General features: G+C 38.0%; 1 protein-coding gene across 2 annotated transcripts; it reads left to right on the top strand.

The window, feature by feature from the left end:
* The first annotated feature begins 8,248 nt into the window (after positions 1 to 8,248).
* ARG1 (arginase 1) lies at positions 8,249 to 24,741 on the top strand. 2 transcript variants are annotated; one of them, XM_020987068.2, is made up of 8 exons: positions 8,253 to 8,413; positions 16,950 to 17,022; positions 19,090 to 19,264; positions 21,130 to 21,289; positions 22,901 to 22,995; positions 23,610 to 23,714; positions 24,089 to 24,225; positions 24,544 to 24,741. In XM_020987068.2, exons 1-8 carry the CDS (start codon positions 8,357 to 8,359, stop codon positions 24,687 to 24,689), a joined length of 948 nt encoding a protein of 315 aa, XP_020842727.1. In that variant the 5' UTR covers positions 8,253 to 8,356; the 3' UTR covers positions 24,690 to 24,741. The 2 variants fall into 2 exon arrangements, with proteins under 2 accessions (XP_020842728.1, XP_020842727.1); XM_020987069.2 differs by lacking the exon at positions 24,089 to 24,225 and having other exon boundaries at positions 8,249 to 8,413.
* The last annotated feature ends 427 nt before the right edge of the window (positions 24,742 to 25,168 follow it).

Genomic DNA, 25,168 nt, shown 5'->3' with positions numbered 1-25,168 from the left:
CTGGGGGATGTTGGATAAAAATAAGGGGATGGTGGAAACATAAGGAAAGAAGAGAATTTTGAAAAATCATTTGTACATTTTTCATCTATTGTGTAACAGAGTTAAAGTCATAGTGATTACATTATTTTCCAAATAAACATGCAAAATGCAAGTTATAACTGATCAGTTGTCAATTCCACCACAGTCTTAACAAGCAAGTGTTGGCAGGTGAGCTTTCGGGGAGTCCAGCATGTATCAGCAGGAATATGTGCATGTAATGACTTGGTTACAATACAATACTATATGGTTACGTGACATAATGTTGCATCATATAAATTTAAATGCAGGAAAAAAAATCACAAATTTACAATAAATTATTAAATTTAAGATGTGTCATTTAAAAAATTACATTTTTAAATGATTCAAATAAAAAAACATTAAAGGGTTAAAGAAAGTAGATTTTTCAGGTGCTGAGTAATTTTTTTTTAAAAAGAGGATGGTAGGCCAAATAAGTTTGGAAACCTCTATCTTAGCTCATTGTATTACTGAGAAGAGCTCAGTCTATCAGAGTTGGTCATCACACAGTGTTGCTGTTACTGTGTACAATGTTCTCCTGGTTCTGCTCACTTCACTCAACTGAATCAGTTCATGTAAGTCTTTCCAGGTTTTTCTGAAATCATCCTGCTCATCATTTCTTATAGAACAATGTTATTCCATGACATTCATATCACACAACTTGTTCAGCCATTCACCAATTGATGGGTATCCCCTCCATTTCCAATTCTTTGCCACCACAAAAAGAGTTGCTGTAAGTATTTTTGTACAGGTGGGTCTTTTCCCCTTTTTTTTTACTGTCTCTTTGGGAATCAGACCTAGTAGTGGTATTACTGGATCAAAAGGTATGCACAGTTCTATAACCCTTTGGGCATAGTTTCAAAGTGTTTTCCAGAATGGTTGAATCAGTTCACAACTCCACCAACAATGCACTTGTGCTCCAATTTCCCAACTTCTTCTCCAACATTTATCATTTTCTTTTTTTGTCATATTAGCCAATCTGATAGGTGTAATGTGGTACCTCAGAGTTGTTTCAATTTGCATTTCTCTAATCAATAGTGCTTTAGAGCATTTTTTCAAATGACTATATACAGCTTTAATTTTTTCATCTGAAAACTTCCTGTTCATATCCTTTGACCATTTATCATTTGAGGAATGACTTATGTTCTTATAAATTTGACTCAGTTCTCTATATATTTTAGAAATGAGGCCTTTGTCAGAGATACCGGCTGTAAAACTTGTTTTCCAGCTTTCTGTTTCCCTTCTAATCTTAGTTGCATCGGCTTTGTACAAAACCTTTTTAATTTAATGTAATCAAAATTATCCATATTGCATTTCATAATGTTCTATATGGTCATAAATTCTTCCCTTCTCCATAGATCTGACAGTAAACTATTCCTTGCTCTCCTAATTTGTTTATGGTATCACCCTTTATGTCTAAATCATTTCTGACTTTATTCTTACACAATTGTTACCTGACCTGTTTTTCATCGTCTGTAAGTTAAAAATATATATATATATATATGTACGTATGTGTGTGTGTGTGTGTGTGTGTGTGTGTGTGTGTGTATTAATTGGTGAATTGTGCTTGTTCATCTGCATCTTTAGGCAATTTCCCTTGTCTGTTTTTTTTTGAAATTGTTTCTCTTCATGTCTTTAGAATTTCATTCTTGAGCACTTTCCATCTGTGCTAAGCTGATTTCTCCCGTAGAAAGTCAGGCCATGAAAGCCTACCTAACCTTTCTCTGGACCTTTGCAATCTGGTCTCTCAAAAATCTAAGGGTGGGCAGCTAGGTGGTGCAGTGGATAGAACACAGGCCCTGAAGTCAGGAGGACCTAAGTTCAAATCCAGCCTTGCACCAAACACTTGACACTTACTAGCTGTGTGACCCTGGGCAAGTCACTTAACCCCAATTGCCTAAAAAAAAAAAAACTAAGGGTACTTGTCAGACTATGCGTATTCCCTGCCATCTCTATCACAAATTCTAATAGGGAAAACTTGAGTCCTCCCGAAATTCCCACTAATACTTTTCTTAGAATTTATTCCATTTAAAAAATTCAAAACTTAACAAATCCCAAATAAAGATCATTCCCATAGACATAGCAGAACAGAAAGAGGATTTTACATAAATCTGTGAATCTCTATTATATACACCTTGCTTTTCTATTTAAGTGTAAAATAAATTCAATATGTAACTTTCAAAGCTGTCCTACTTGTCTGTGCCTCCTCCTGGCCTTCTGTTACTTAAAAAATGTTTCAGTGATCTTTTGTTTATTTTTCTTTTTGGGAGGGAGAGGTTTCTATTCTTAGTCTCCTTCTCCCCACCTCTTCTTTCCCAATGAAAAAAAAATCAAAACTCTTATAACATATATATATATATATATATACATATATATATGCATATATAAATAAAGATATTTATATACATATAACAAAGCAAATCCAATTGCTACATTGTCCATGTCTGAAAGTGTATGTCTTATTTTGCATCTTGAGTTCATCACATCTCTCTCAGGAAGTCATCATAGGTGTTCTAAAATTGTAGTTTGGTTACCATCATTTCCTTTACAGAAATTAGTTCCTCCTTGTTGGTGAGGATTAGAACCAGACTATCATGTTCTTTCATTGATTCCTCCAACTTTTGAAGAGTAAAATTATGATGAAATGGTTTCAGAAAAACCTAGGAAGACTTATATGAATTGATACAAAGTGAACGAGTGGAACTAGGAAAGCTCTGCACACAGTACCAGTAACAAAATTGTATTATGATCAACTGAATGACTTGGCTATTGTGAGCAATATAATGATTCAAGATAATATCTGAAGATAATTCTGAAAAATGCTATCCACCTCCAGATAAAGAACTGATAAAGTCTAAATGCAAATCAAAGCATAATTTTTTTTTACTTTAATTTTTTTTTCCTTTTTCTTTTTGGTCTGTATTTTCTTTTGCAACATGGCTAATAGGGAAACATGTTTTACATGACTTCATATATATGTAATCTATATAAAATTACTTGCCTTCTCAATGGGTGGGGAGAAAGGGAGAGAATTTGAAACTCAAAATTTAAAAAAATGAATGTTAAAAAATATTTAAAAATGATCATCAAAACAAGTCAAGATATTTATTGTTAGCTATTCTGCTTTTGACATAATGATAGCTCTAGTAGATACCTGAAGAATTAAAGCCTCCTATCATTATTATATTGAGCTGCTATTCCAAGCTGCTGGTTTGTTTCCATCTATTCTTTCTCTCTGTCCAAGTAATCAAATAATATACTTTGAGGTCAGTATCACTGCTCTCCATCATGCTGTCTCTTCCCCTACCTGATTCCTGGATCTCTTTACATGAATATAACATTTTAATACTTATTTCCTCCCTCTTTTCTTTAAATCAATTCTGCTTTTTTTCTATAAGGTATGCATTCCCAGAACCATATTCCAGTCATGAAATATGGTCTTATCTCACCAAGTCTCAGGAACACTTGTGGAGGTCCAATTTGCTTCCTTTCAGGAGGATCTCTATTTCACTTAGCTTGTTTCTCTTGAACAATCTATCCCCAGATAAAACTCAACTACTGACCACTTTCTTAACATGTCCCTGGTTTCCTTTACTCATTCCTGTGTCATACCTGGAATGCTTCTACTCCCTTCTTTCTATCTTAGTTTGACAATATTTTATCCAGCCTTCTAGGCCCACCTCAACTGCTCTCTGCCCTCATAAAGCCATCCCTGATCTTCCAAGTCAGAAATAATTCCTTCTTTGTCCTTTCATAATGTATTATAGTTATTGTATCTCCCTACATATCCACCATATATTTTATTTCAAATGCAATAATATACAAAGTGCTTTGCACACCTTCATATGTTATATTAACCTATTGATGATCATATCAAATTATAGACATGTCTTATTTCTTCACTAGATTTTCAGCTCCTTTTAGACAGGGACCATGTCAAGAGTACAGAGGAAGTTCAGAAGATAGTGGGCAGGAAGAAAGATAATGAGGTCTGTTTTGGACATGTTGAATGTGAGGTGCCCATAGGACATGTAGTTGAAAGTGTCCATTAGGCAGTTGGTGATGCCACATTGAGGTTTAGGGGAGAGACTTAAGATGGGCATGTAGATCTGGGAGTAATCTACATAGTGATGGTAATTGAATACATGATAGCTGATAGAATCACCAAAAGAGAAAGTATAGAGAGAAAAGAGAAGAAAGGCACCATGAGTAAAAGGAGAATACCTTAGGTACTACATATATTTCCTCCACTATGCTTAAGACAATGTTTCATATATAGTGAACAGTCAATAAATGCATACAGAATTGAATTTCCTGCTGTTCTTTAACCTAGTAAGCTACTTACTGCTTAGACTCCGAGTCCAGTCATGTCCTGGCTCAGCATTATCTCAGAGGGGCTGGCAATTTGCACCTGCACCAGGGATGGAGGGGACCAAGTCTCTGTAGAATTGAACAGTGTGACCCAGTTGCCTGGTGTAGTCCTACCAACTGACTATCCTTTAGTGAATACCAATGATGGACAATAGGGGAAGCTGTCCGTCTGGAGGGAGGAACAGGGCTCCTGAGGGATGGAAAAAGCAGGGTGTATCCTTTCTTAGAATTTATCTAGTGGTTTTAAACTGGCTATCACATGCTTCTTCTAAACTAGTTGCAGGATTACTAAATAGGCTGATTCAATGAATTACATTTTGTTTATTTATTTATTTATTTTTGGCTAGACAATGGGGTTAAGTGACTTGCCCAGGGTCACACAGCTAGTGAATGTTATGTGTCTGAGGCTGGATTTGAACTCAGGTCCTCCTGACTCCAAGGCCGGTGCTCTATCCACTGTGCCATCTAGCTGCCTCTATTAATTACATTTTTAAAACAGTTAATATGTACTTCCTATATATAAGATTGTGGGGTGAATATAGAGAGATGTCCTTGAAGCCAAGAACACGTGGGTTCAAGTTTTGCCTTTGACACATACTGGGCTGTGTAATCCTGAACAAATCACAGCCTCTCAGTGCTCTAGGCTACCCTAAGACTTCAAGTTGCAGAGACGATGATAACATGCATTGGAAGGCATGCATTCCTCACCTGGAACTTCTCTATACTAATAAAATTACAAGTCCAGTCCTTATGCCTACAGATGACACAAAAACTAAGCTAATTCTAGAGGATAGTTTGGTATTAGGGTAAAATACACTAGACATGGAATAAGATGAGTTTCAATCCTGCCTCTAAAACTTATTAGTTTTATGAACATGGGCAAGTTGTCTTCTTTGAGCCTCAGTTTTGTTATCAGTAAAACAGGCTAATAAAACTAGTGCTTCTTACTTTTACAAGACTGTTATAAAACGTGGAAATCATTTTGTAATGATTTTGCATCTGCCTGGGTTGAGTGAGAATCAGATACTAAAGATAATCATGACATAATTGGAAGTTCAGAAGATAGTGGGCAGGAAGAAAGATAATGAGGTCTGTTTTGGACATGTTGAGTGTGAGGTGCCCATAATATATGTAGTTGAAAGTGTCCATTAGGCAGTTGGTGATGCCATGTTGAGGTTTAGGGGAAAGACTTGGGATGGGCATGTAGATGTGGAGGTAATCTACATGGTGATGGTAATTGAATACTATCATGATAGCTGATAAAATCACCAAGAGAAAGTATAGAGAGAAAAGAGAAGAAAGTCCAACCAGAGTCTTGAGGATGCACCCACAGTTAGTGGGCTTGGCATAAATGATAAATTAGCAAAGGAAACTGTGAAAGAGTAATTATATAGGTAGGAAAACAGGATGAAGCAGTCTCATGAAAAAACCAGAGAGGAGAGAATATACGGAAGGGAAAGGTGTCAAATGATGCAAGTAGGATAAAGTTAGAGAAGAGGCCACTAGTCTGGGGGTCACAGAGATTCTTGGTAACTTTGGAAAGAGAAGTTTCATTTCAATGATCAGGTCAGTCAGATTCCAAGATTACAAAACATTATGAAGAAAGAGAAGAAAGGAAGTGGAGCCTTGGAGTATAGGGACCCATCTGCAGCTGGGCTGGCTCAAGCAGGTTTCTTGGTTTCTGGATCATGACAGGCCTGGATGCTGTACTGGACAAGTGGGCAAGTTACTTAGATGCTGGACTCTTCTGTTTTGAGTTGGGCCAACCAGGTCATGTGGGCAGCTAGGTAGTGCAGTGGACCTGGAGTTGGGAAGACTTAAATTCAAATCAGGCCTCAGGTATTAGCTGTGTGACCCTGGGCAAGACACTTCACCCTGTTTGCCTCAGTTTTCTCATCCTCAATGAGCTGGAGAAGGAAATGGCAAACCACTCCAGCATCTCTGCCAAGAAAACCCCAAATGGGGTCATGAAGAGTTGGACGCAACTGAAAAATGACTGAACAACAACAAAAACAGGTCACTTGGCCATTGGCCTAATAATAGACAGACACAAACGGGCCACTTTGCCTTTGGGTGGCTGTTGCCAGCCTGGGCCAGGCAGACCCACTCTGCTGCAAGACTTTTCTCAAGGCGTGTAATAGCTGGTGGACAAGCCATCCGCCAGTGTCTCTGGGCTTGCTCTTTGATGGGCAAGCTTCAGTCTCCCACCACCTTCGGTTCCTGGGTTCTATCATCTCCAAGTGCTCTTACTGGCAAAACGCCACTGTGATCTTTGAGTCAGGACAACAACCCTGTCTAAAATTGGCAGAAGCCTCTCTTTCACTCCCTAGATGCCTCAGCTACAGAGGCTTGTCATCTCCTGGTAGGATATGGAAGGAATCTAAGCTTTCAAAGTCAGTTTGCTCAGTAATGTATTCTACCTTTAAGTCTGGTAATCAGTTCCAATTCAATCAGTTACCCTTCTAGATTCTTCTCATTATCTCATGCAGATGAGTGTAGTCGTACTCTAGTGGCAAGTTCATTGTCTCCTGGTTCATTCAAATACAATTGAACTCTTCCTGAACTGTGGAATGTCTACTTTGTAGGGAAGACTCACTTTCCATTTCAATGTCTATCTTGTCTCCTTCAGCCAACCCCCACCCTGCCTCCCCAAGGTCTCCCAGCCTTGGGTTTTTCTAATCCACTTTTCACACAGCTACCAAAATAATCTTCCTTAATCCCAGGCCTAACAAAGGCATTCCCTCATCCATAAACTTCCAGTTGCTCCCTGGTGCCTATGGTATAAAATAAAAAGTCCTTAGTCTGATATTTAAGGTCTTTCATAATCCACCTCTAATTTACCTTTCCAGCCTTATTTCACATCACTCCCCTTCATGCATTGTCCATTCTATTCTGTAGAAACTGGGCTGTTGTTTCTAAAATTCAGAAGTGCTATCTCTAGTCTCCATCTCTGAATCCAATGGTTTAAACGGGGTACGTGCCCCGCTACCCCATCCCCCTTGCAGCCCACCCCCATTCTCTCTTTATCTTTTCCCAACAGCTAGAGCTTTCTCCCAAACTACATTGCATTTAACTATTTTGTACATATTTTTGAATGTGCTTTTTGTCTCTCCCATTAGAATGTAAACTCATTGTGAGTAGGGATTATTTCATTCTTTGTACTCATATATCTCCGGTACCTAATACAGTGTCCAGCATATAGTAGGCACTTAAATAACTGTGGATTCATGAAGTCAATCTCTACCACTCAGAATCCTTCTCCTCCTTCAAGGCTTATCTCAGGGGTTACCTCCTAGGGGATACCTTCTTAGATCCCACCACCTAAGAGTAAATTCTTCATCTTTGAAATTTCCTAGGATATTTTGCCTGGCTTTCGCCTTTGCCCCATCACAATTTACCATGTTTTATAGATGTAATAGGAGACTGGGCAGAATGCAACCACTTTGAAGGCAACAATTAGTTTTGCTTTTGTCTTTGTATTTTGAGTATCTTGCTTAAATGAATACTTAATGAGTATTAATTAAATTAAAATTTAATTAACATAATAACTAGTTAAATTGATTCATCAGATTCTTTGATGCTGAACATGTGCACGCGATCTATTTGGGAAAGCATAGCTTACCATTTTGCTGGGTAAAAACGCATTAGGATGATTTGAATTAGTTAGATTCCTGCAGTTACGTTCATTCCACTCTATGGTGAGCTCAAGGACAGCTAGCTGGGATTGGGGAATTTTGTTGACACAAGTGAAATCCTTCTGTTTGGAGGCGGAGAGAGTTCCTTTCTCATCAACATAAAGGTAAACAGCCTCAACCCTATTATAAATGGAGCCTAAAGTGCTCTCTGTCACTCAGAGCTGTAACTGGCACAGAGAGAACTACCTGTCTGTCTCTTTGGAATACAGATAAGATAACAAGAGGATCACGACAAAATGAGTTCCAAGGCAAAGTCAGTTGGGATCATCGGAGCTCCTTTCTCAAAAGGACAGGTGAATAAATAGCCCATTTCTCATTCTCATTCTTTTAAATGTATAGCTACAGTATGGATTTTGCTGAAGGTTTTTTAACCTTTAAAATTCATGTCTAATGCTTTTGATGGTCTTTGGCTATGTAAACCTGCAGAGTTATTATCAAAAAGTCACATAATTCTGTGGAACGTTGTTGGAGTTGGGTCACAGCCCAACTTATTCAGCTGTTTTTGATCTTTGCCAAAGTTATTTATATTTGGACAGCTCTCTTGCTTTTTAGTCATCAGGTAATTAAAAATTGAAAATAAATAATTTCATCTCAATTGGAATGAAATCTTAGCACATTGATTCTCCATACTAAAGTGGATTTTTTTTAAGTTTTAGAAAATGGTGGCTTTAGTCATTTAATCAATGCCTAGAAAAACTCATAAATTGTCATCCTTTAGACTCTTAATCTGCATAATTTTAGAGTGATTGCTTTATACACAGTGCATTTTTTCAAATTTAAATGATTCATCTTTGACATTGGACTTCAAAGAGAATTGTTAACTGTTAGGCCGCTTGTCATATAGATGGACTCTTTTATCAAATAACAGAATTCCTTTTCAGAAAACACCAATGGTAACATAATATTTCAGGTTGGCCATTTGGAGCTCCATTCTAATCCTTTTTGATAATTGAATCATAGACATAGAACTGGAAGGTACTTCAAAAGCCATCAGGTTCAACTTCCCTATTTTATAGATGAGAAAACTGAGCCACAGAGAGGTTAAATATCTTGTCCCCTTTCCACTTCGTTTTAATAATAAGAATATTTACATCTTGTACTTTAAGGCTTACATTGTGGTGCATGCATGTATTATTTAAGCACGTATTTGGACAAGACACCTTACATGGACTATCTTCCCTTGCCCGCCCCACTCCCCGCCCTCATGCCCAAGGGAACTTCAGTGCTTCCCACTTCGTAATCTATCAACAAGGAAAGAAGAACACGCTGCCATGTGAATTTTTGAAAACACTGTCTCAGCTCACGTGGATGGTGTTATATAGACAAAGCTACAGTCAGCTGTTCCTGCACTTCACTCAGATATTAGGTCACTAATTAAAATGGGAAAAAAGATGGGAAAAACTGAGAATGAATGAAGAAAGAGCAAATAACAAAGAAACTTTTATGTGATGCTTTCTCTTAAAAGATATTAATGGTCACGAAGAGGAGATGCACCTCCCATTCTCCCTTCTTTGCAGAGGCGGGAGGTCATGGGTGTGGAATTTTTTTTTGAATATTTATTGAATATTTACTATTCAACTCTCTTGATGTGTTGATTAGTTCGGCTAACCTGCTTTTTCCTCTTTCTGTTTTTTCCCTTTCTTTTCTTTCTTTCTTTCCTTCTTTTCTTTTTTCTTTCCTTCTCCCTCCTCTTCCTTCCATCCTTTTTTCCTTCTTTCTTTTAAAAAATATTTAGATAAGAAATGGCTTTCAAGGGAGAGGTAAGGGGAAGAGAAATATTCATAAATGAAAGTAACATAAAACTAAAAGTTATTAACAACAATTTTTTTTAAAAAGACATTACTTTTAGGGGTCCTTCATTCCCCTTCCCCTGGCTTGATTGGTTTTTCTTGTTATCAAGGACTTTTTTTTTTTTTAGTTTTGAATTCTCAGTCATAACTTGCATTTTTCATGGCCAAGCTTAGCATTGGCGAAGATTACAAAATGCAGAAAGCAACAGCTCCTGCTAAAGGAGTGTTGGGATGGACAGCCAAAATTATTTCTATTTTTTTTCAAATACCCCTATAATTCTTTTTTCAAAGGGTAGGGAGATTTACAAAAGGGAATGTTTTGCAGAACCAGGAGGGTTTCTTGAGATCATATATTTAGAACTACAGGGAACATTAGCAGCTTTCTAGCTTCTTCATTTTAAAGATAAAGTAACTAAAGCCTGGGGTGTTGGGTCGGGGTAGAAATATTTGCTCTTGGCCTTAGCAGAGTCAGGACTCAAACCCAGGTACTCTGACTCTACATGTAGCTCTCCTTCCACTGTACCATATTAGGAAAAGTACTAAAAACAGACTGTTCCAATGAAAACACAAAACATAATTCTGTTAGCCTGTTTCATGGAACAGTTTGTATGAAAGATTTAGTTCTACTAAATAAGCCAACTTTGGCTCCCCTGGGTAGGCATGCTGTCATAAATCTACCAGACTGCTTGGACTTCCCAGTCAACTAATTAACAGTAATTTGACTAATTTTCAGATCTGCTAGTGCAGATTAGCACTAATACTAATATATAGGTGATGGGCCTGGCAGATTTTTCTCCTATGCTCTGGGGGCTGGACCCAAGCTAGCAAAAAGTAGATTGATCCAATGAAGATGTCAGCAAAATGGTTGGGGGGTGGGAACCTCTAACACAAATGGATCCAAGAGGGAAAGACCAAAGAGGTGTAAATGGGATTGATTATCTTTGAAATTTGAAAAAAAAATTAAATAAGAAAAAAATACATGCTGTATTTTAGCAAGTAAATGTGATTCTTACCAAATTAGAAGTCTAAACTATGTAGACTGGTTCTAACAATGAGAGATGAAAAGACATTAAGGAAAGGATTGGGACCAAGTGAAGAGTAATAGGTATCAGTTAACTACATTTTCAGGACAAATTTTCAGGAAGGAAAGAAGTTGAAGTTGTGACAGTATCTGGTCGTTTTCCTTGAGAAGAAATATTAACTTATTTGAGTTCATGTGATCTAGTCCTGGGGATTATGCATCTTTATATAGAACTTTGCAGTTGACAATAGTTTTCTTCACTGAAAAGACTTCTTGGTAAACAGACTATTAAGTAAAAGGATAACAACTTAAAGAGAGAATCAGTTACCCATTCTTTTATCCAGGTTGTGCCATTTTTGCAGCATTGTTAAATGTATATTGAATCTCTTGACTTGTTCACAAGCATAAATGTTTTCCAGTTGTACTGTACTCCCCCTACCCCATTTATAATCCATTTTTTTTTGTTTCTTTGTTTTTGTTTTTAGGCAACTGGGGTTAAGTGACTTGCCCAGGGTCACATAGGTAGTGTCAAGTGTTTGGTCTGAGGCCAGATTTGAACTCAGGTCCTCCTGACTTCAGGGCCGGTTCTCTATCCACTGCACTACATAGCTGCCCCTATAATCCATTTTTATACAAAATAAATTAAGCAAATGGACAGACTTGTAATGTCTTCATAGCTGAAATGCGTCTGGGTGCACTCAAGCAAGTTCTACAAGTTCTACAGTTTTTTTTTCCCCCAACCCTAATTCCTGGGAGTGGCTTATAGCATCCCTGGAATTTGTCCTTCCTATTCCTGGCCCACCTTCAGTTTCTAATCAATAGGGCAAGCCCTAACCGCCCTGATCCTAAGCAACTTCTAGAAGGAGGGCTAAGCAGTCAGGGTATCAAGGGTGGGAGGGACAGTGTCTTAATCTTAAAAAGGAGGAGCTCAGAAAAGAGAAAGTGAGATAAGTGAATCTTCTTTTGTAGATCTTGAAAGCCTGAAATTCATGCAGGACGGTCCATTTGTTCTTATTACTGCATGTTCAGTGACAGGATCCAAAGATGTGTTGCTCAGAGTTCTTTCTGCTCTCTGACAATCTCCTGGTTACTTGGGCTCAGAGTCAGGCAAGCTTGGGTTTGAATACTATTTCTTATGCTTACAAGCCTGGTAAGCATTGTCAAATCACTTAACATCTCTGAGTTTCAGTTTCCTCATTTTTAATGTGAGGACAATGACACCTGTGTTATTTTTATATCAGAGGTTGTTTTGGTTTTTTTTTTTGGAGATGGCATTCAAAGGCAGTGCTTGGGAAACTTTAAAGTGTTATATAAATGTTTAGCTATATTAAATCCTTACAGTATTTCTGAACTAAGGCCTCAATATAGAATATGAGGGAGGGATTTACAGTTTAGCAGGGAGAGGATAAAACGTTTTATAGAATTTAGAGCTAGAGAGACTTTAAAAATCATCTAGTACATCCCTTCCTGCATTTTATGGTTGAAATAACTGAAACCCTGTTAGAGTGAAATGACTTGCCCCAGGTCTCATAGGTAATTACATAGAAAAAGGAGTGATTTGAAGAAGTTCCTTTGACTTCAAAGTCGGCACTCCTATCACACCACGTCTGAACCAAATAACCTCATGTTATTATATAAAACCAGCACTACACGTTATTTTGTGCATAACAAGACCAAAACAAAAGAGAATGAGATCTGATTTATGTGACTATTGGTGAAACAAGTTGGGATGACAATCAGGGCCAACCTGGTTTTGCAGGAGCTTGTCTTAATGCTGATTGTCAGAATAAAAATGAGTAATTGCTGTTCCTAGCTCAGTTCCTACAACATGAGTTTGTTTCTTCCTGCATCTCAAGCCCGCTGCATGTTACTGTATGAGATCATTCCCCCGCTGTGTACGCACCAGCTATGGGAATGATGCTAAAAGTTTACCTTCCATTAAATCAGTGTTACCATTATCCAGCAGTGAGCTTGACGGGAGAGGAAAGTCTGAGCACCTAGTTCTGATTTGGCAGCGTGATGCTCTGGACAGAGTAGGACGAGGCAAAAGAGCCATTGTCAGCTCTTGAGATTGGCCTCATTCACCTCCGCACTATTAGCCAACAAAATAAACAGCTATTGATTAACTTGTCTGTTTGACCTCTACCCAATAGTGGGGTAGGGTTTGGCAGGGTTGGGTGGGGAAGAGAGGGAGAAAGATACACTATTAGGAACAAAGCAGTACCTTTCTCTCTAGTAAACAAGCAGGAGTAGACATTCGATCAACTGACAGTGGATGTCTACAGCTTTCTTGAAGTGAACATAAACTCAGTTACAAGAATGTTTCTCGTCTCTGGCCAAGGAAAATGTAGGGTGTAGTTTTGCTGTTTAAAAAACTTCAGTTTAGAGTTACCTTTTACACTCTGGGATTTCTGCTTTTGAAACTCTGAACAAGTTTATATCCTGCTGCTTGTTTTCAAAGCATGGTTGAGATGTCAGTCCATAATCTACTCACTTGAAACCTGTCCCATTGTTAATTTCTCTCTGTCCCTAAATTACTGGAAGTTTACTTACCTTTGTACATGTTGTTGGCCTCATAGTAATGTGCAAACGTCTCAAGGTTAGAGTCTGTCTTTGCATCTCCCGCACCCATGGGTCCAATCACCAAACACAGTAGGGGCTTAGTGAATATATGTAGCATTGGGATCCATTTAAGACAAAATTAAAATACGTGATTTTTAAAAGCTTCTTATCTTTCATTGAAAGGCACGCCCCACAAAATATTGCCTTAACCCATGCAGTTTTATAAACCTATTAACATGTTATAGACAAACCTTGTGTTAAAAATCCACAAACCCTGCTTGTTAAAAAAAAAAACCAAACCAATCATTGGACCAGCTGCCCAATTGTGACACTATTCTTAAAGAACTTATTGCCCCTGTAACATTGTTTCACCTAACAGTTGTTTTTCCCACAGCCAAGGAAGGGCATGGTGTGGGAAATGTTACTATAGTATTTCTCCAGTCTGAGCGACTAGGTGGTACTCAGGAAGATTCATCTTCCTGAGTTCAAATGTTAGCTTCAGGCTCGTACTAGCTGTGTGACCCTGAGCAAGTCACTTAACCCTATTTGCCTCAGTTTCCTTATCTGTAAAATGATCTAGAGAAGGCAATGACAAACCACTCTGGTATCTTTGCCAAGAAAACCCTAAATGGGTCATGAAGAGTCAGACATGACTGAAACAATTGAATAACAATAACAACAACACCTTGATTCTATTCAATATATGGAAAATAGTTTGCTCCACTAATAGAGCGAGACAAGCGATGAGGAAATCAAAGTGCTTCCCCCAAGTCCCTTCACTGTTACACTGAATGTAGTTGGTGGTGAAAGGAAAGCTTTATCTAGATGGTCCTTCAAGTGATTTGAGAGAGCTGAGGAGAAGGTAATGCGTGAGAAGGCAGTAGGAAGAGTTAGATAAATTGCTTTTTTTGTTTTGTTCTGTTTTTTTTTTGTTGGGTTTTTGTTTTTTGGTATGCCAAAGCTATTAAATAAAAAAAAATGTTTGATGCTTAAAAAAATTCCAACACAGCTGTCATTTACTAATGACTCCTCCTGCTCCTCAGAGAACCCTTCCTTGTAATAAAGAAGTATACTGTATATGAACCACTGTGGTATTTGAGTGAAATAGAATATTATCGTGCCATAAGAAATGACAAGTATCAAGAATTCAGAGAAGCTTGAGAAGACATATCAACTGATGCAAGGGAAAAGAAGCAGAAGCTAAAGAATAAATTACACAATGACCACAATAATTTAAAGGAAATCAGCTTCTTTTCCTGCCATTGGCTTTCTTCCCCTCCTTTCTCCCTTCCTTTTTTTCAGGCTTTATTCATGTGAGATGGTGGAAGAAGAGAAAGAAACTCTCCACTTTAATTACTTTTCTACTCCTCTCACAAACATTGGCTAAGAGAGAAAAAAGTGAAGATTGACACTAGATGGGAAGAAAGAAGAGAGCAGTAGGAAGTAGAAAGGGAGACAATTATTAGATTTAATTTAGCAAACTTTTATTAAGTATCTGTTATGTGCAAGACCTTGGGCTGAATGCTGGAATTACCAAGACAAACATGAAACAGTCTCTCCCTTCAAGATCGATATATTGTGCTGGACAGAAACAGTAAACAGAAAAAAAAATAATGAAAGAAGGGAGCTGGGAAGATGAGATATGTGTGTGTTGGGGGCAGGGCGAGTTTGGATTTATAACTATAGGTTGCCACCTGCAATTAAACTAGTCTGGTTTGTTTAGGGGATGAGAGTTTTCCTGTTGAAATGATTCATTAAAGATAAATCTAGATTACTACAGAGGAGGACTGGCCTGCTAATTGACTCTATTTTCTACACATTTAACAACTAAAGTCTTTGAGGGCAGGGGCAATTTTAGCCTTTGTCTTTATACCCCCAGTGCCTAATACAGCGTCTGGTGCATAAGAGATGCTCAATAATTGCTTGTTGGATGATCAGTTGATCACTATAGTCAAGGCAGATGGTTTTGTATAAGCAAAGCCACTAACAGTGGATTGCTCAGTAGCATAGCCTCAGAGGTCTAAAAATTATGGTTCGGAAAAACAAGATATAAAATAGGGCTACTTAAATAGAGTCCTTGAACTTGCTTAAATATTTTGACAACTGCATTTCAATCCAATTGGATCCTTTGTAAGCTTATGTGTTTTATTGTATGTATTTTAAATCAGAGGATAAAAAGCTCCTCCCCCTGAGTCAGGGGAAAGCTACAGGTGGAGTTTACTTTTCTGAAAGGCAAAACATTAGAGAAGTCCATAGGTCTTATCAGACCAACAAAGGGTCCATGGCAAAAGGTTAAGGACCAGGGCAGGTAGGTGGCACAGTGGATAGAGCACCAGCCTTGGATTCAGGAGGACCTGAGTTCAAATCCAGCCTCAGACACATAACACTTACTAGCTGTGTGACCCTGGGCAAGTCACTTAACCCCATTGCCTAACAAAAAAAATATTTAAAAAAAAGGTTAAGGACTCTTGATCTAGAGAGAAATCTAGTAGCAGTACCTTCTACAAAGTTTTGAGGAATAAGAAGTTAGAAGGGCCTCAAATCTGGACTTATATCACATATAAGTGTGGAAAGAAGAAACTGATTACGTTATTGGTCCAAGAAACACACTTCGGTTCTGCCTTTCAGGGCAGGAATAGAGCACCCCCTTATGGACAAAATAGCTTTGCTCTGGTACCATTTGTTGGCATCCAAAGCACAAAAGAATATTTGAGAAAGTAACCCAGTGTGCTTATGATCAAACACATTCATGACTTTCTTTTATTTACTTTGACAGCTAGAAGGGATTCCTACAGAACAGTATAATTTCTATGAAATTTCTTGAATCACCTCCAATACCTTAGTATACTGTTCAAAATGCCATTTTTTCCCCAGTCACACCTATTTTGGCTTCAGCTAATTATCTACTGAGTTGCATTTATATATCCACATAAAATCTTCAGAGAAATTTCTTCACTATTCACTCTCCAAAAACATGAATCTTGAATATTGGGGAAAAAAAAGGTCCCTCTCCTTCCTATGTAAAGATAAGAATGATCATATTCTCATGATTAGTGAGTATAGAGAGAAATCTTGAGATTTCAAAATAGGGCTAACACTAAGCAGTACAGAAAAAAAAGGATCCTTTGTAATCCTATGTTGGGCAGGTCAAATCATGTCAACATGTACTTACTTATTAAAGGAAGCTCCTACTATGTTCCACACATTGTGCTAAATACTGGGATACAAAGAAAGGCAAAAACAATCCCTAGCCTCAAAGGGCTCACAATCTAATTGAGGGAGACAACATGCAAACCTCTATGCACAAGCAATAATAACCAGAATCTATGTAGCCCTGTCTATTCAAGTATTTCAAAAAGTTCATATGCAACAGGTGACATCTATTTCTTTTCAGACTGAGATACAAAAACAATTAGCATCTGAATAAGTTCTTTTTTTTTTCTTTTAAATACTCAGCCACGAGGAGGGGTGGAAGAAGGCCCTGCAGCACTGAGAAATGCTGGCCTAGCTGAAAAACTTAAAGAGCAAGGTAACTGCCATCATGAGCCTGAGATCATTCTGATTTACTTTCCTCTGTGAAGGGGAAACAAGTTCATGTCAATGCATGGTGACTCAGGGTAGATCTAACATTTTCTCCCTTCCAGTTGAAGGGCATAGAGCCTGAGAGACCGTGCACAACTTGAAAAAGAATTATGAACTGGGTAGAAGACAGAAGTATTCAATAAGTGTGTGCTGGATGAATGGATTGTCCAGTGGTGAAGCTTATGATCAGGAAATAGATTCCTGAAAATGACTGCTTGCCCAGGCTCCACATGGGCTGAGATAAAAGATTAGCAGTGGTCAGGACGTTATCTGATGTCCTCTTTGTATAAACCTACCTTTTGTTGTTTGGTTGTTTCAGTTGTGTCCAACTCTTTGCTACACCATTTGGTGTTTTCTTGATAAAAATAATAGAGTGGTTTGCCATTTTCTTCTCTGGCTCATTTTACAGATAAAGAAACTTGAGGCCAACAAGGTTAAGTGATATGCCCACGGTCACGCACCTAAGTAAGTGTCTGAGCCTGGATTTGACCTCAGGTCCTCTCGTCTCCAAGTCTGGCACTCTATCTACTGTGCCACCTATCTGCCCCATAAGCTCACCTGTTTGGGACAGAATACAGGCTGAAGGTTGGGGGTAGATTTTTTTTTTCACCTAGATTTAAGAGAATCAAGCCTAAGGACAATACTAGTCTTATGTTAAGCTTCCTCCTAAAGAACAATTTTTTTTAATGGCACTAACACATGTTTATAAATCTAGACACTTTGCTGTATCCTATAAAGAGCTAACACATTACACTGTAGAACTCTTGAGGTTATATAAGAACCTATATGACCTGCCCAAGGTCATATAATGCAAGCTTTCCAAGCAGCCACCCCTCACTCTCACTGCATGATTAGCCCCCCCCTTTTTTTTTCCTAGTTATACATATAACTCTGATGTTATGTTTTATGGCACTTCTCCTGAGCAACTCTTCATTGTTAATATGCTACAGTCTACTTGTGTCAATCATGCCTCCAAGGCCACAGTACTTGCTAAGAACAGAGCTTTTAGTTCTTGATACCACTCTCTAGAATGTAAAGTCTACACAGAATGGCCAAGTCTATCTTCACGCTTGGGCCTCAAGAATGTGGACAAGCCAAGTGAAGTAGCCTAACATAGTTTTTACTTCGAATTACTCCTTCGAAGAAAAGCCTTGGGCTTGTTTGAGTTGTGATCTTAATTTAGTCACAGGCTATGAACTTCTTTGTAACATTAAAATTTCTATGGTTTAATCAGTTGGGGTACTTTATTGAAACAACCTTTCCACATAATAATTTTATGAATTGTTGTGACCATTCCCCCCCAGAACAAAACAAAACAAAAACAAAAACTAATCCCTGGACAACAACTTTCTGAAGAAGGAGCAACTCAGAATTTAGCTAGGGATGAAAGCCATCTTGTTCTGATATTTTGTACTAAGCAGCTAGGGGGCACAGTGGATAAAGCACTGAATCAGGTGTCAGGAAGACCTAAATTCAAATCCAGCCTGAGATATTTACTTATGTGACCCTGGGCAAGTTACTTAATCTCTGCTTGTCTCAGTTTCCTCAACTATCAAATGAGGACAACAGCACCTACTAAATGCCTGTTCTCTTCCATTCCCATTGTCTTTGATCACTGAAAGAAGTCATCTTGTACTGGACCTTTGGGCCCATACTCAAAAGTCTCTCCAGGACTGAGTACCTGTCAGATCTTGTACTCTAGTGACCTATTCTTCAAGAAGCCAAGGTTATCCTAATGCCATAACGAGGAATCAGACCAAGACTTTAGCTCTGTAAAGCATTCATATTTAGAGTGAGCATGGACACAGATTAAAAATAATAACAACCTATAGGGGGGTGGGGAAGTAATATTTCCTTATAGGATAACAAAAGTAGACCAGGTATTATTGTTTCAGAAAAAAACCCCAGTTCAGTGGCCTTATGCAGTACATTTTAAGGAGTGTAGGTCTAGAGTTATTGAGGGTAACCTGCATTTTTCTTTGTTTGTTTGTTTGTTTGTTTGTTTACATTGCAGAGTGTGATGTGAAAGATTATGGGAACTTGTCCTTTGCTGATGTGCCCAATGATACCCCTTTTCAAATTGTGAAGAATCCAAGGACTGTGGGCAAAGCTAATGAGCAGCTGGCTGAAGTGGTAGCAGAAGTGAAGAAGGATGGGAGAACCAGCTTGCTACTTGGGGGGGATCACAGGTCTCAATTTCTAATTGTCACCAAGTCCCACAGACTTAAGCAGTTATGACTCTACTATTCTAAGAAACAACATCTAGTGCGGATAGCTCTTTAAGGTTTTTACAGTGTTGTCCTCACAACTCTGTGAAATAGGCCATTTCAGTACCATTCCCCTATTTTTCGATGAGAAAAAATGAGGGGTTGAAATGGTTTCCTCATTGTCTCAGAGCTCTTAAGTGCTGGAACCAGAATTTGACTCCATATATTTTGGCTCGAAGATCAAGTGCTTTTTAAACTCTAAACATGATGCCAAGAGAAGCTGGGAAGTTAATATTGAGCAGAAATCACTAAGTGAATAGGGATGGCAACCAAGCATTTATATAGCACCTACTATGTGCCAGGGCAACTAGGTGGTGCAGTGGATAGAACACTGGCCTTGGAATCAGGAATACTCATCTTTATGAGTTCAAATCTTGCCTCAGACACCTACTAGCTCTGTGACCCTGGGCAATGTTCATATTTTTTAAAAGATTATCTCAAATCTCTTGTTTATTAAACAAGCTAAAAGCCAAACCCAAGCTAGCATTTCTAAACCTTCTTGGAGAGGTGATGGTCAGTTTAGGATCATAGGATTTAGAACTGGAAGGGACTTACTAGACCAACCAGATAATTGTACCGACGAGGAGACTAAAGTCCAGAGAAACTGAATGAATTGCCCAACTTCACATAGTTAATAAAAAGAGTTGAAAGCAGACCCTAGATCCTCTGACTTCAAATCTGACTTGAAATGACCACTTTACCCGATCTAAATTCCTTTTGAATGTCCATACATCACAGGACAGATGGGCTGTAACTTGGAGGTTTTCTTGTCTAATTTCCTCATTTTACAGATGAGAATATTGAGACCCAGGGATGTTAAGGGTCATGCAAGTAGTAAACAACAGGGTTGGGATTCAAGTCCAGTCTTTGGATTCCAGTGCCCTTTCCACTGTTATACCTCGTCTCTTTGTTGCTGAAGGATAATTAAATTGTAACAAGAGGGAAGTGGACTTGAGACTTCCGTATTTAAGCAGATCCCTTACTTTTGCCCAGGATATTTCCTGATTCTTCCATCCACGTAGATGTCCCAGGACAACTGAGGTGAATAGATGTTAGAGAGATTGATAATGTCAGAGCGATGGATGATTACACCAACAACATGAACATGGCTATGGTCACCCATTGAGTTGGAAGCGAAGAATAAAAAATTTAAGCATGGAATTTCCAAGTGGAATAGGACAAGAGGTCATCCAAGCTACATGGGCTCTTCTGGATACTCAGAGCTGTCCATCTTACACTGCAAAAGTTGAACTACTTAGCATTTACAGGGAAGTAGAAAGTACAAGTTTAATAAAAGCTATTTAGGTTTTCAAGGCTCATAACATCTATAGATTCACTCTTAGGTAACTCACATTAGGGACTATAATATATATTAAGCAAGGTTGGATGGGATTAGACAAAAAAAGCAAAGAGTTAACCCGAATATAAGATTGTCACAGAACAGTTTATTTGCATGGTGGATATTCTTACAAACCCATTTTCCCTAACTCAATTTTGCTGAATTTTAGCTGATACTATATTTGGACAGGATTGAAAAAACAAAACAAAACAAAACCCGCCATCACACAATGTATTAAGTTTAGGGTCAACATCAACATAAGTAATTACTATTTAGCACTAAGCATCATGGGTAAATGACATTGCTCCACACTATTATAACTTTTTTTTTGAACATCATTGTGATGTTCAAAGGAAAGGTTAGTGGGATCTTTTAAAAAGTAAACATATCACACACTGTGTAAAGATGGTGTAATCTCTGTGCTTACACAACTTTTCTGTTTCCAAAGTTTGGCGATTGGAAGTATCTCTGGCCATGCCAAAGTTCATCCTGATCTCTGCGTCATTTGGGTAGATGCACATAGTGATATCAACACTCCTCTGACAACCACAACTGGCAACTTACATGGACAACCTGTGTCTTTCCTTATGAAGGAACTAAAGGGAAAGGTAAACAAATATATTTGAATTCTGTCATCTGAATTATTTTTAGAAACTTGGACAGATGGAAGGGAGAGCTACTGTCCCTGTACCGTCTTGTTTTAAGAAGGGCTCTCAACTGCCATGGTTTTTACAATGAGAGTTAGGCGGCATAATGGTGGGCCTAGAATGAGGAGGACCTGAGTTCACATTAGCTGTGTAACTCTGGGCAAGTTAATTAACCTCTGCTGCCTCAGTTTCCTCATCTGCAAAATGGAGATAATAATAGCACCTCTCTCCTAGTGTCAGGATCAAGTGAAATAATATTTATGAAATGCTTAGTACAGTGCTTTACACATAGTAGATGCTTAATAAATGCTCTTCCTGCCCCCTGCCCCCAATGTTTAATCCAGGTGGTTCAGACTTTTGCAAGTCCAGATGCATCCTCCTAAGTACTCAGCCCATTCCATGAGATCTGTCTCAGATGGTCCACTTGGATTAGATGTATGTAGATTTATATTAAGGTAGCTTTAAGACCAATTGTGTGTTCAGTCTCTGGAAAGTGTTATTCCTAGGAAGAATTATTCCTTCTCAAGGAACTCATGAGATGGAATTACATATGGATTTAGTTTTTTGTTGCTAATGCTAATTAAAACTTCTTTGACAATATTAATGGTACAATTATTATTGAATTTTATACTTCACATGAAGCTGGTCTTAATTCATTTAAATAGGAATAATACACTGACAGAAATGTAGTGATACTAGATGCCCAGAAGTGAAGTCTTATAGACTGGCAACCAATCTATTCGACCAAATCTGCAAAACATCTGATTAATGGGGCAGCTAGGTGCCACAGTGGATAGAACACTGGCCCTGGAGTCAGGAGGACCTACCTGAGTTTAAATCCAGCCTCAGACACTTGACACTTATTAGCTGTATGAGCCTGGGCTAGTCACTTAATCCCATTGCCTAGCAAAAATAAATAAATGAATGAATGAATGAATGAATGAATGAATGAATAAATAAATAAATAAATAAATAAGATTAATATGGATGAAACCAACTGATTGTCAGGGTGGGTCTATGCAGAATAGATGACTTTCTATAAAAAATGCTTTTAAGGACCACCCAAAAACCCAATTGCTTCAAAATAGCTGCCATAATAATGCTTGGATTCTATTACTCACTGTTTTTTTTGGTTAAGGGATTGTGCCCAGAAAGTCAAATTTAAAATCCACTCTAGTGGGGCAACACTTTGGACCCCTAGCACTAAGACATTCATATGGGCTAGAAGATAAGACAGAATGGGTTAGTTTATCAATCCACTAGTTGTCACATTGGAAAACAGGTCCCTGAAGGAACCAATGGGATGTGTAAACTTTGATGAAGGTGATGAAGTGTGTGGGATTCAGAATAGTTAGTGCCACAGAATTCCTGAAGCCAGAGTCCATGAAGGAGTTAGAAATATTTCTCACATACTATAGTTTAGGACATACTATTCTTTTATACATACATACATACATGCATATATGTAGCATTTTTGCATGCTAAATATAATCTTGTCTATTGTACTTATAACAGCAAACATGTTTGATTATGAAAGAACAATAAAAATAAATAGAAGCATCATTTTTTTAGATGCCTGATATTCCAGGATTCTCTTGGGTGACACCCTGCTTATCAGCTAAGGACATTGTATACATTGGATTGAGAGATGTGGATCCTGGTGAACAGTAAGTGTATTTATTTCTTAGTCCTACTATTTATTATAGTTTTTTCTGTTGATAATTTAATAATCCCAATTTAGGTAGATACACAATTCTTTGGATATAAATGTTTCATCTTTTTAATTGTATGGAACTCAAAAACAAAAACAAAAACCCAGGCAAAGGTGGAAACAATCCTAAGCCATCCTTTCATTCAAAGTAACTTAAAATTTTTCTTAAAAATGTAGATTTACTTCTATTCACCTAAGAAGAGAACAAATGCTTCTGGGATACTTTGATGAAATCTGTGATCTTATTGTATATGCTCCCTCTAGTGGTGCAATCTTCTGACTCCATGTGACAGGTCTATGACCAGTAAGTTTCAAATAGGTCTCCACTTAGCATGCTGGGCATTGCTCTCTATCCTTCATTGTATGAAGTAACAGTAGAATACAAGACTGGCCAGTGGCTTATCCTTCACTCTTGCTGAATGACTGGCCCCATTTTTTTTTAACATGTCTGATAATATATTTAATGCCATTGCTTCTGGACAAATCTTAATTGGTAATATGTTGTAACCCACTTGTGCCCATCATGAATTTCTCCACTGACCTAGATCAATTATCTTTTCTTTTTCGCAGTCGCATCCTTAAAGATCTGGGTATTAAATTTTTTTCAATGACTGAAGTGGACAAACTTGGAATTGCCAAGGTGATGGAAGAAACACTAAGTTACTTAATAGGAGGGTAAGACTTCAATTTTCTGTGATGTAAATACTACTATTTATGATGTTGTTATATACAGGAACTGCCATTATTAAATATACAAGAATCAATAGAGGAAATCCTCTTAAGAAAACAACTTTTGGGGCAGCCAAGTGGCACAGTGGCCCTGTAGTCAGGAGGACCCGAGTTCAAATGTGGCCTCACACCAAACACTTGACACTTACTAGCTGTGTGACCCTGGGCAAGTCACTTAACCTCAATTGCCTAAAAATTTAAAAAAATTAGAAAACAACTTGACTTCGGATAAAGCTACTGAAATGTATTGGGCTAATAGGTACAGTTCCTTATCTACTAAATGTTAACATCTTTCAACGGTTTTTTCCTTCCACTTGAAGGAAGAAAAGACCAATTCATCTGAGTTATGATGTGGATGGATTGGACCCGTTGACGACCCCGGCTACTGGCACACCCGTCCCTGGAGGCCTGACTTACAGAGAAGGTCTCTATATTACAGAAGAAATCTGTAGAACAGGTATGCCCAATATCTGAGAAAACAGAAAATGTAAACTTAGGACAAATAAAAGCATCTAGGGGGGAAAGGGATTAAAGTTAGCTTACAGAAAAGGTATTACACATTTCTCCACTTCAGAATTGTCAGTATATTAAAAAAAACATCCAGCATCTTGTGTATGATACTACTAAGAATATTGTTATATTGTTGTAGCATGCAAAAACTTGGCAAACTGTCCTCTTCTTGTTTTTACTCCCTTGGTTAGTGTCCCCTCAGCTTTTTATTGAATTTAAAATCTTGACATCTTACAAAATGTATTTTTACCACCTGTTGTTACAGGGCTCCTCTCGGGATTAGACATAATGGAAGTCAATCCATCCCTTGGGAAAACACCAGAAGAAGTAAATCGGACAGTGAATACTGCTATTGCATTAACTTTGTCCTGCTTTGGAGTAGCTCGAGAGGGCAATCACAGGGCCAATTGACTGTAAATAAGTCTGAATTATTCTGAAAAGGAATTGGGGGGGGGATGGAGGAGGGAAGAGAATTGATATTCAATGCTGGCTAACAATAAGCAACTCTAAAAATTGTGCTTAAGCCTACACTTTCCCCAAAGCCTTTTGCCAAATTTTAACAGGTAGATAATTAAAGTTCTAATCTCTTCTTTAGTGTGAAATCAAAGTATTTTTGCTTGCCCTTTAGTTACAGTAACCTTGGGGAAGACAAATGTAAACTTGAGGCTAATTCATTAATTTAGCTGGTTTAACAACATAAATGTGTATATAGTGAAAACTGGTAACAGGAGGCAAACAGCATTAATCTGTTAATTTGCCATGTGTGCCTGTACGTAAAATATCTGCTAGAGACCAAACTTAAGCTAATACTGAACAGGTAACAACAAGGACCATATTCATCTGAGTTTTTAGTTCTTTTTATAAGGAAGAATAGCTTCATAGACTCTATG

The sequence above is a fragment of the Phascolarctos cinereus genome, unplaced genomic scaffold (genome assembly GCF_003287225.1).
Source record: "Phascolarctos cinereus isolate Bilbo 61053 unplaced genomic scaffold, phaCin_HiC Scaffold_5;HRSCAF=322, whole genome shotgun sequence".
Taxonomy (NCBI): domain Eukaryota; kingdom Metazoa; phylum Chordata; class Mammalia; order Diprotodontia; family Phascolarctidae; genus Phascolarctos; species Phascolarctos cinereus.
Note: the sequence above shows the minus strand (reverse complement) of the source record. Positions and strands in the feature narration are given on the sequence as shown.

Excerpts from the sequence above, each read along its gene's own strand:
- ARG1 (XM_020987068.2), top strand. The coding sequence starts at position 8,357 with ATGAGTTCCAAGGCAAAGTCAGTTGGGATCATCGGAGCTCCTTTCTCA. Across the intron at positions 19,265-21,129 it reads CTACTTGGGGGGGATCACAG|TTTGGCGATTGGAAGTATCT; the intron begins GTCTCAATTTCT and ends CTGTTTCCAAAG. Across the intron at positions 22,996-23,609 it reads GATGTGGATCCTGGTGAACA|TCGCATCCTTAAAGATCTGG; the intron begins GTAAGTGTATTT and ends TCTTTTTCGCAG.